Source organism: Benincasa hispida, chromosome 8 (genome assembly GCF_009727055.1).
Source record: "Benincasa hispida cultivar B227 chromosome 8, ASM972705v1, whole genome shotgun sequence".
Lineage (NCBI taxonomy): Eukaryota > Viridiplantae > Streptophyta > Magnoliopsida > Cucurbitales > Cucurbitaceae > Benincasa > Benincasa hispida.
Genome location: NC_052356.1, coordinates 59,938,925 through 59,950,343, shown reverse-complemented (window position 1 = coordinate 59,950,343; position 11,419 = coordinate 59,938,925). Strand labels below are relative to the sequence as shown.

The window sequence follows — 11,419 nt, the reverse complement described above, 5'->3', positions numbered from 1 at the left end:
TTATAACAAAAAGTTTTAAAAGTGAACACTTTTCATATTTTTTTGCTATAAAGTGTAAATATTTTTTAAAAACTATATTTGTTTTCTCACAATTTTTTAATAATGGTTTCATATTCCCCGGATAAACATAAATCTTTAGCCAAATTCATATAAGATATTAAAAACTCTTTTTAATTTCCTTAAAATATATAGATAACAAAACATATAAACCATGGTGTTTATAAGATTAATTTTTAAATTAAATAAAAATTCAAAAATCAAATAGTTACCATATACAACTTACAATTTTGGTAACATCACGTTTTATATACAATCTCTTAAACATTTTCATAAACTAAGAATTGAAAGGAAAAAAGAAGGATAAATTGTTATCGTTGTATACATTACAAATTAGGTTTTAAAATAAATATAGGAATATAGAAAAATTTCACAGATAGAAAAAATGTCAAACTATTTATAGAAATAACAAAAATAAAATCCTGATGATAGAACCTCTATCAACTTCTATTAAAGAATATTAAAATTTTGTCATTTTGTGTGAATATTTTCTCTTATTTTTCTACTTTTGAAAATTTTCCATACCAAATAATTATGGTTGTTTTCAAATATAGGAAAATGAACCGAAATATTTACGAATATAGTAAATTTAATTTTGATTTTTGATTTTTCAAATATTTAGATCTATATATTATTTTAATTTTCAAATTTTTAATTTTTAATAGGATTATTTTCAAATATAAGAAAATAAATTCAAATATTTACAAATAGAGCCAATTAGTTTTTGAATTCTAAATTTTCAAATATTTAGATTTATATATTATTTTAACTTTTAATTTTGAATTTTAATAGGATTGTTTTCAAATATAGGAAAATGAACTAAATTATTTATAAATATAACAAAATTTCACTGTTTATATGTATAGACCAGTATATTGTCTATCTATGTCATGATAGACACAAACAGTAGTCTATCACGGTCTATCATAGATAGACTATGATATTTTACTACTATTTGTAAATATTTTCAGCAGTTTTGTTATTTAAAATAATTTCCCTTTTCAACCCGTATATATAAATACTTTTTGAATTTTAAAATTTGCAATATGTATTTATATATTTTTTAAATATTATGTTTTAAAATTTTTTCTTGCATACGAAACCATTTATAATTTTACAATATATTAATTTTGTTTACTAAGATATTCATTTATGTTCATTTTAATACTTTTACAACCACGACATTTACATAATAATATATTGAGTTAGATTTGAGTATACATCATTTAAAAATTAAAACAAATAACTTGAGTAAGAAATAATATTGTAAATCAAATTTTAGCAACATATGAATGATAGAAATAATTGTACTATTGTTATTAATTTTAACTTGTACTTATATATATTTGATAATTTAAGTATTTGATTTTTATTCTTTATATTTTAATGCATGCAATTTTTTTATTTTATATAATTAGATTATATTTAAACTATAAAATATGGAAAAAAATGTTAGAAAAAAATACAAAAAAACAAGAAACAAGAAATAGTTATCAAACAAGTTCCTATTCTTGTTTCACTTTTTCAAAAAATAGAAAACATGAATAGTTATCAAACATAATCACGTTTCTTGTTTTCAAAAAAAAAAAAGGAACGAGAAATAAGAAATAGGAAAAGAAAAAGCAAACGGAAATGTTATTAGACTTTGATTACTTTGTACCATAATCAAACTTAAATTTGTGAAAGACAAATATGATACTATTGTAGTAAGTTTACAAAGTTTTTTACAATTGCTTTTTATTAAAACTAGTCGTGAACTAGCAAAAATAGAATAGAAATGATAATTTGCAACATTTAACTAAAATTATGATTGAATTTGATAAAACTAAAAATTTTTTAGACATAAAATTGATTTTTCTTTTCCAAAACAAACAAACAAACAACATAGTTTTGAAATAACTGGATAAGATAAAAAGAAATCACCTAACTAAAATTGATAGGATTTTAGGTTGGTTGGTAAATTTAATCTCTAAAATTTTAAACTTTTATTATAGTTTTAAAAAGTTGTAGTTATATATTTTTAAAAATATGTCAACTTTTTAATTCTCAAGTTTGTATCTAACAAATCTTAATCCAACATAATTTAAAGTTTTTCAAAACTATCTAGCCACACTATTTAAAAACAATACAATAAGTATATCATGCAAATATTTAAACTAACAAAAATTATCGACGATATATATTTAGATACATAATTATAAGCTTATAAACCTATTGAAAATAAGAAAAAAGGTAAAATTAGTATAAACACAATTGAGATTTTTAATCTCAGAGTAGAATGCCTCAGTGCTCATCTTCTATTCTCAATCTATGCAACAAAAGTTATGATAAATTTGACATTTTTGGAAATTTTTTTTTTGATATAAACTAATATTAATACATTGAAAATCACTTTTATTTGTAATTCCTTCTGAATTTACAACTAATTGAAAACTTTTTAAAATTTATATAAATGAGTTGGGACAACTTTGAAAATTTGCGAACTTGTAAAATTTTTTTACCATGGGTTGTACTTCTACCTTCTTAAATTGTGTATTGGGTTTTTAAAGATATTAAAAGAAAAATTAAATAATAGAAATAATAAATTTTTTTTTTTTAAAAAAAACGTCATCACATGCACTTTTTTTTTTTTTTTTTTGGAAATAATGAATTCTACACACAGTAAAATGATGAGTAGGGAAACAGAGTATTAAAGAGGAGTAGGCCATTGAAGCTGTCTCTTATACACATCTAGATGTGTATAAGAGACAGAGGTTGGGATGAGTGTTGGCTAAAAAAAAATTTGGGTTGTCTCCATCTAAATCGAATTCTTTGTTTAAAATTTGATTACTTTATATTGATTAATTTGTGAATTTTTAATATATTTTTTTAAAAGTCGTTATGATATATTTTTTTTTAAGTTTGCAATAAATATCGTAGATATTTGATATTTAGTATTTAAATTTTATAAGATTTTAGTTATTAATTATGTATTGTATACGAATTTACAAATTTTTAATTAAAAAAAATTAAGTTATAACTTGTCAATCCAATCCAACTCAACTCGAATGTTAAGAACTAGGTTGAAGATTTTTGGAGATTTTATTTGGGTTATTTGAATGGTTGATCCAACCAACTCGAATTTTTGGTTTAGTCCTAAAAATATCCCAACCCAACCCAAGTATTGCACAACCCTAGTTCCATTGGTTATTTCCGAAAAAGAAAACCGTGTCCAAATTTCCTTCTTTTGTATTTTGAATCCAAAAGATAAACATCAAAACGCAAAATTAATAATAATAAAATTAAATAAAAAAAAAAAGAAAATTATAAGCAAAAAATAATAATAATAAACTCAGCCCCGATGGTATAAATACCCAACGGAAGCAAAGAGTAATGCCTCCTCCTCCTCATCCATTTCATCATTCAAATTCAAACCATTTCTTCTTCTTCTTCTTCTGTTGTTTAAATCCCTCTTCTTCTTCAATCATGGTGGTTCAATCCCAACTTGTGTTCGACCATTTTGCTCCCATCAAATCCTGCAAACGCACTGCTCTGTTCACCGGAATTCCGGTGATCGATCTTAAAGACCCAGAAGCCAAAACCCACATCGTCAAAGCCTGTGAGGATTTCGGTTTCTTCAAGGTCGCCAACCATGGCGTCTCCGACGACCTCATCGGCGCTCTCGAAGCCCAAGCTCTGAAATTCTTCCATCTCCCTCAATCGGAGAAGGAAAAAGCAGGGCCACCCGACCCCTTTGGATATGGCAGCAAGAGAATTGGCCCAAACGGCGATGTGGGTTGGATTGAATATGTTCTCCTCAATACCAATCCTCAACTCATTTCCGAAAAATCCTTCTCCATTTTCCGGGAAAATCCCGAGATTTTCCGGTAAGATCTTGAAGAAACAGATTACTCTGTTTTTTGCTCTGTGTTTTTGAAACAGAGAGGATATTGATTTGTTGATATTTTTGTAGGTGTTTGGTGGAGGAATATATATTGGCTGTGAAGGAGATGGCTTGTGAAGTGCTGGAAGTTATGGCAGAAGGGCTGAGGATTGAGAAAAGTGCTTTGAGCAGGCTGTTGAAAGATGAAAGGAGTGATTGTTGTTTCAGGCTAAACCATTATCCGCCATGCCCGGAGCTTGAAGCTTTGAGTGGCAGGAATTTGATAGGGTTTGGGGAACATACAGACCCACAAATCATATCTGTCTTGAGATCAAATAACACTACTGGACTTCATATCTGTTTGAGAGATGGAAATTGGGTTTCAGTTCCTCCTGATCACACTTCCTTTTTCATCAATGTGGGTGATTCATTACAGGTAGAATCCCTTCTCTCTCTCTCATTGGAGATCTCTGTTCGTAGGTTACTGTTATTAAAATCGACCATCAAACATAAATAGAAAACGTAAATGGATAGTTAGAAAAAATTGTGAGAACTGCTAGTAGAGTTTTAGAGTTTATATAGTGTATTTATATGAATTTTAGGATCAACATCGTAAATAACATATAAAAGACAAAATTCATAAGAGATTCAATGCATTCCAACATATTACTTTTCATTCATCTTTTCTTTCTCTAGCTACCATTTTCTTGGAAACTTCTCCTTCTTTCTTGCTATCTAGAATGTGTGGAGAAGTCAAAGATGGATAGACAGAGGATCACTTTCTCTATCCAAAAGGCTTTTTTTTTTTTTCCTTTTTCTAAATGGGGAAGGGGAAATGGTGATTTTAATGGGTGGTTTTTAATGTATGTTTGTGTTATTTTGTTGCAGGTAATGACTAATGGGAGGTTTAAGAGTGTAAAGCACAAGGTTTTAGCTGATCCAATAAAATCAAGGTTTTCAATGATCTACTTTGGTGGACCACCTTTGAATGAAAAGATTGCACCTTTACCATCACTATTGGAAGATGGAGAGCAAAGTTTGTACAGAGAATTCACTTGGTGGGATTACAAAAACTCTGCTTATAAATCAAGACTTGCTGATTGTAGGTTAGGCCCTTTTGAGATAAAAAACCTCACCCCTTTGTTGACCTGAAAATCCCCCACAAGAAAAATACTTCCTTTTCAAAATTATGTCACAATGCCAAAGAAATAGAAACAAAAAAGAGAGAGAGGGTCCTTTTGGGATACTTTGAAAATATGTGAAATTCTTGTGTCATTTCCCTATTGTTCTTCTATGTGCTTATGGTTTGGAGAGAGCAAAAGACAGAGAGAGAGAGGGAAAAAAGGTGTATAATTCATAATCACATGATAAAATAATGGATAAATAATAGGGGAATATTTGGCTTAAAAAAGGAAAAAAAAAATGTTTAAATTAGATCATATGTGTAAGGTAGAGATAGAGATGGGAGGGATTTGGCAAGGCTAGGAAACAAATAGAATAGGTTTGTTTTTGTTTCTCACAATGTTCTTTTATTTTGTTAAATATTTTTGCTTTTGGGTTTAAATGTATGAGTAAGGACAACCACTTTCCACCCTCCAATCCCATTAGTACATTTGTCATCACCATCATCATCATCATGTCACCATGTGCAAATGACACCCTCATGTATTTTTCCCCAAAATACCCCTCACTTGCAAGTATACTTAGTCACATAACTCCCCCCTTACCATCTTGTACCAAAGCTTGTGGATTCTAGTGTTATATATGCTTCTCACAATTTCCCATATCTCAAAATTTTAACTTTCTTCTTAGAATGTAAAAAAATCAGTGCATTGTTCACATTGACATAAATGATGTGATACAATGTCAACTCTTTTTGTATACTTGCGTTAGATAATGTCATTAATTAAATCAATTAGAAGTCACAATTTACAATAGCAAATAAATAAGTCATGACACCAAGTTTAAAATGTGAGCTATTTTCCATGATGGACAGAAAACATGTTTTCTCAAAATTGAAAATCTTTCAAATAATAAGTCTTGAATTTAAGAAGCCAAGCTTGTGTGCGTGCATGGTGAATTGGATCTGGTTAAACTAAGCAAAAAAATCCAGCATATATAAACTATTAATTAAAGAATTGATACCAACAAGATTAAAATTTTGAAAAAGGATTAACTTTATTATTTCTTAAAAACAAGAAGAATCAAATTTGTTCAAACTATAAATAAAAACTAAATTTCGTCTAAATGACAGGACAACAAACAGGTCCATGCAAATGTAAAATAACAACCAACTTTTTAAAGGAATATAAAATTTTCCAATAACTTCAACTGAAATAGTTTTTTTATCGCCCACACAAATGATTTTTTTTTTAACATCACTTCACGGCCGGCTCCACAAGCAACCATGCATGGATATGCTACTGCGAGTAGTAGCACAAGAATCTATCCACCAAATATGTATAGGAACAAAAGCCAAATTAACGTTAACATGAACTAAAGTTAACGGTTTATTCTTCTTCACATGCCACTTTATGTATTCAGGACAATTTATCTTGAAGTAACCTTTTTTTTTTTTTTTTTTTTGTAGAAAAACAAAAAATTTTAATAGCTTTTGCTAAGATGTCCATTCTGCGACATCTGTAAATTTTATTTTATTATTTATTTATCTATTTATTATTATTTTTTATGAGAGTCAGTTACCAAATGAGCATTTTTTATGCTTTCTCTTTCAATCTTATCTTCTTCTTGTACACATTGTTAGATAAGCTTGTTAATACCTCATTTATCATTCTAAGAATTACAACTTATCTTAAATTGAGTGAATTATGCAAAAAAAAGTGATAAGTACCAAATGTACAAGTAAATTTTTCTTTATCTAGAGATCAAATGCATTTAACTTTTTTTATGAGATTGAACATTTCTGCAGTGTACTCTCTTATATTTTTGTTGCCCGTATACCACATAGAAGTCAAAGAAGTTAAAAGACTACTTGCTCTCTCTTTTTATATTTAGCAAAATATTTCTCAATTTGAACAAGGAACTTATTGGCATTTTCACTCTTTGTAATAGAACCCCAAAAAGATTTTGGAATGGAGTGTCGAATGATCATCAGACACATACGATTTGACCGTTTTCACGTTAACCGTATTCAGTTATTTTTAAGTAGAAGAAAGTTTATCAGTTTATAATGCATGGTCTAAATCCACACACTCGAAAAGAATCCTTGTACTTTCCTTCCAAATTTTGAAGTTCGATCCATTCAACTTAGGGACAGAACTCAAATTTCCAAATATTTAAGTAGGACCAATTGAAACAAGGAACAAACAATTAAAACATGTACTCACAATTAAACAATTTCACATATATAGTGAGCCTCTTTAACAAGATACCTAGCACAATATTGATGTCTAGTATTTGGGCAAAAACGCTAACTTTAAATGATACTCTCAGCCTAGTAATCAAAGTATTGACAATAAACTCTGTAAAAAATAGTCTTTCTTTGGATTGACTATTTTTTCATATGGGCAATCTTCATAATTGTCACATACTCATTACCACACACATATCTATAATTTGATCAAATAATTATCTTCCTTTTAGTCAATAATCTTTGCTAAATCAATGAATATGCACATCCTATATTTTAAAAATAAACTGATCTAAATAATAGAAGCTACTTTTGTAACATATAAGACATAATAATATAATAATGTTAAATATATTATTATATATAATGGGAGAAGATCACCAAAAATTATCAATAGAATTTAGTCTTCCTTTACAGAAGGATAATGAATTTTGGTGTAATTGGAATTAAATTGCATTGACAGATCAATAGAAATGGATCTCACTTATAATGGTTATTTGATTACAATCGATTACATTTACCTATACATTTTACAAATGTAATCTAATAATTATTGAGGTTGTCTACTTAGGAGTTTAAATTGAATGGACAAAGCAAGACTATGAAAATACCCTACATTATAAATCAAATTTTCGGACAATTGATAAAACCCCCCATTTTCGCAAATATATTGAAAATATATCTGGAACATTCGATTGTCTTCTTCTTCTTCTTCCTCTTGCTCTAACGTCCGACTGACATTTTAGAGTTTAGCATCTAAGCGTTCGATTATCAGTAAGTATGCCATTTTCGATTATTATGCTCCATTAATCATTCATTTCACAACCTGAACATGTCTGATTTTTCTCTACATAACTGTTCATAAAAAGTGCGACATTTTTTCCAATTTCCATAAACTTGTACTCGGAGTTTGAAAAAACAAAATCTCTTTTACCATTGACACCGTAGTTGTATTAAAATGATGACATTGTATGTTATGTTTGTTATACTGAATTTTTCTGAAGTTATCGTTTAGTGTATTAATTACCTCTTGTATCTTTGCATGTTATGTTTCGATTATGATACATGTATGATTAGTCATCACGAGAATCTGACCATGATCTTGAACCCAAACAAAAATGGTAAAGAAGTAACGCTAACCCAAATGGTAACTTAAACGATATCAGTTGAATATTTATATGTTTCTTACTTAAAAATTATTGCAGAGTTGGCATGATACAAATCTAGTACAAGATTCTTAAGGTCGAGTGGTATCCTGCTCAGTACACCAGTTTATCCCATATCAGGCTTGCCAACATTATTATCGAGAGGAAGTTGAGTCCTGAACAATTGGATATGTTTAGAATGGCGATATTCAATTGCTTTATTGATTTGAATATTATATTTAGTAGTGTTCTCATTCATAAGGCTTTACTGAGGGAGAGTGTGGACGACAAAGAAGAATATATGTCATTCAATATTATGGAGAGCACAGTAATATTCGAGAAAGCAAAATTCCTATTCGCGGGATTGTGGTCGCCCACACTTGTCGTTGAGCGAACGAAATTTATTGGTTATCATTTGCGAGACACTTATTTCAAGCGTGAAGGATTGACGTTGATTGACTTGGAGAAAGAGTACCCGAAATGTAAGTTTGAAAACGATGAAGATGTTGTCAAAGTTTTGTTAGTATACTATGCAGAGCTTACAATGATGGGAAAGGACAAGCATATGTCCATTGATCTATATCTGTTTCAGGTTGCTGATGATCTTGATTATTTCAACAATATGAATTGGGGGTCAATGTTATGGGACAGGACCTTAGGCGGTTTGCAACAGGCCTACTTTGGGAAGGCTAGAACATACAGGGACAACATGGCAAGAAATCCATCCTATGTCATAAAGTTTAGCCTCCCTGGGTTTCCACTTGCGTTTCAGGTAAATTAGTTTGGCAACATCATTATAATTTAATCAATTCACCATATGCATCTTGCACGCTTACATGACATTTGTTTCTAATTCTTTTGTGCAAAATTTTATAGGTTTAGCTGTACAAGACATTGTCCACGATCAATGGTATTGTTGCAACGAAATTAAATACAACTATTGTCCTTCGAATACTTTGTTGGAGTTGCCTACGACCAATACTACTTCTAACCTTGCAAGAAAGGATTTTTAATTCTGCATCGATAAGTATTCATCCTTACACATTTTAATAATAGAAAAATAAAAAAAAACTCATAGAAATTTTTTGAAATGTTGTGCAGATTGTGGTAAATACGATGTTGGACAAGTCAGATGATGAGCATGCATATACATCCACCCTAGTACAGAAAGGCCATTTCACACATGACAGTATGTGCAAGCGCACACAATTGAAGTAATAAATCCCAAATAGGGTATCATCCTCAGGGATCGGTGTGAGCAAAATTTTTATAACTTAGCTACTACAATTCTTTGTCAATTTTATCCAAGCAACCAAAAGACGATTTTTATCCACAACTACATATGACAAAAATTCAGTCACACACAAGAATAATTCAAAATAAAATATTTCCAGGGTATTGTTTCTTTTAGGGAATACAATGACTATGACATGCAATTGATTGAAATTGATAGATTGAGGCTAGAAGTTCTAACATCAGAAAATCCTCTTTCGAGCTCAAACCATCCTAATACCCATCGACTCGAATCTCTTCTATCGCTTGAATAGTTACAACATTAAGACCTTTCAATCGTACCCCTTATTATTCTAAATTCACTCTCATGCAATTTCGAATAACAATCTAAATTATTGGGTCCAGTGAATTAAATTCTCTCGAGACATCTAATTAACATAAGTTCATTCAATTAGTGGCTAGTTAATCAAAAGCATTAAGCACAAATAATTTAGAAATCTATGCAAAATCAATCAATTATAAATTCAATATTCAAAGTAATATCCCTAAAATCCACAAACACCTTAGAAACAGAGTTTAGTCATGCATGATTTCAATAAACAAACAATCATAACGGCGAAAAATAAATTAATAAAGAAGAAGATCTTCCCTCAATAGGCTTGAATCCCAATCACGATCTTCTTCCTATCACAATCAATCTAGAAACACTCTAAGATCAACTCTCAGTCAAAATCTCGAGTCTTCAACCAAAAACGATATGAATTGCTCTGTTTCAGCTCTTGTACGTACTAGAATCTATCAAGTCGGCTCTCTATTTTTCCTCTCTTTTTTTTTTCTCTTTTAGAACTGGCAGCACACATTGATATTTATAAGATGCTCGCAACGTTGTAACGCTGGCGTCATGCTAGTCGAATGTTAAAGTCGTAGCATTGCAACGCTACAAGTAGCATTGTAATGCTGTCCTGTTCTAAATTGCTCTCAGGTTTGTAGCATCAGGGAGAAGCGTTGCAACGTTCTTCCAACACTGGCTCCCCTAAATTGCCTACAAAATTTGCCTCTTTTCTTGATCTTAAGTTCTTGATTTCTTCCTAATTCCATGGCCAACCTGTAGTTGCTCAAAATTAGAGTTTTGCTTTAGGTTTTTTTTTTTATCATTTTCGCACAAATTGCTCCTGATGCTTAGTTTCCTAAAATTACTCAATAAACCACGTCAAACTAAACAAAACTAGCAACATTAGTTCTAAATTTGAAGGTAATAAAAGCACTTTTTAGATGCTTTTCAACGTAACACCTCCAATTGAACCTACTATTCACTGAGGTCGGTCTTCATACACCCGAAACCCCTGTGACAATCGTTATGTTGATGATGCTCATATAAATGAACCCATCCATGATGATTTCGTACATGATCTACTGGAGACTTACATTGCAGATGTCTTATCCATTCCATCAAGTAGTACACAATGGGATGAAAATGTGAGAGGACCAGCACCACCAGCATCTCCATCGATTGAGCAACGTTTAGACTAATTGCCCAACAAAATCTAAGAGGTTAAAACAACATCTTCATTGATTGACCAACGTATGAACCTATTGTAGAATGAACTCCGAAACGTGAAGAACATTCTTGTTGATCTTAGAAATGGTATGAGGATTATCTTTCAGCTCATCGAATCAATCTCAAGAGTTATTAGAGTCCAATAGTAACTGTATAACGTTACTATACCATTGCATAATACTTATATAGTTGTA

At 30.1% G+C, this 11,419-nt stretch overlaps 2 protein-coding genes across 2 annotated transcripts; both read left to right on the top strand.

Annotated features, from left to right (window-relative positions):
- Positions 1-3,416: 3,416 nt before the first annotated feature.
- LOC120082709 (gibberellin 2-beta-dioxygenase-like) lies at positions 3,417-5,705 on the top strand. Its single transcript, XM_039037987.1, has 3 exons — positions 3,417-3,923; positions 4,010-4,355; positions 4,808-5,705. The coding sequence occupies exons 1-3, from the start codon at positions 3,430-3,432 to the stop codon at positions 5,069-5,071; spliced, it is 1,104 nt and encodes a 367-aa protein (XP_038893915.1). The 5' UTR covers positions 3,417-3,429; the 3' UTR covers positions 5,072-5,705.
- Positions 5,706-8,633: 2,928 nt separating this feature from the next.
- LOC120084166 lies at positions 8,634-9,652 on the top strand. Its single transcript, XM_039040062.1, has 2 exons — positions 8,634-9,206; positions 9,536-9,652. The coding sequence occupies exons 1-2, from the start codon at positions 8,634-8,636 to the stop codon at positions 9,650-9,652; spliced, it is 690 nt and encodes a 229-aa protein (XP_038895990.1).
- The last annotated feature ends 1,767 nt before the right edge of the window (positions 9,653-11,419 follow it).

Coding starts and splice junctions, on each gene's coding strand:
- LOC120082709 (XM_039037987.1), top strand. CDS start 3,430: ATGCCTCCTCCTCCTCATCCATTTCATCATTCAAATTCAAACCATTTC. Junction 3,924..4,009: donor GAAAATCCCGAGATTTTCCG/GTAAGATCTTGA, acceptor ATATTTTTGTAG/GTGTTTGGTGGAGGAATATA. Junction 4,356..4,807: donor ATGTGGGTGATTCATTACAG/GTAGAATCCCTT, acceptor ATTTTGTTGCAG/GTAATGACTAATGGGAGGTT.
- LOC120084166 (XM_039040062.1), top strand. CDS start 8,634: ATGGCGATATTCAATTGCTTTATTGATTTGAATATTATATTTAGTAGT. Junction 9,207..9,535: donor GGTTTCCACTTGCGTTTCAG/GTAAATTAGTTT, acceptor AATGTTGTGCAG/ATTGTGGTAAATACGATGTT.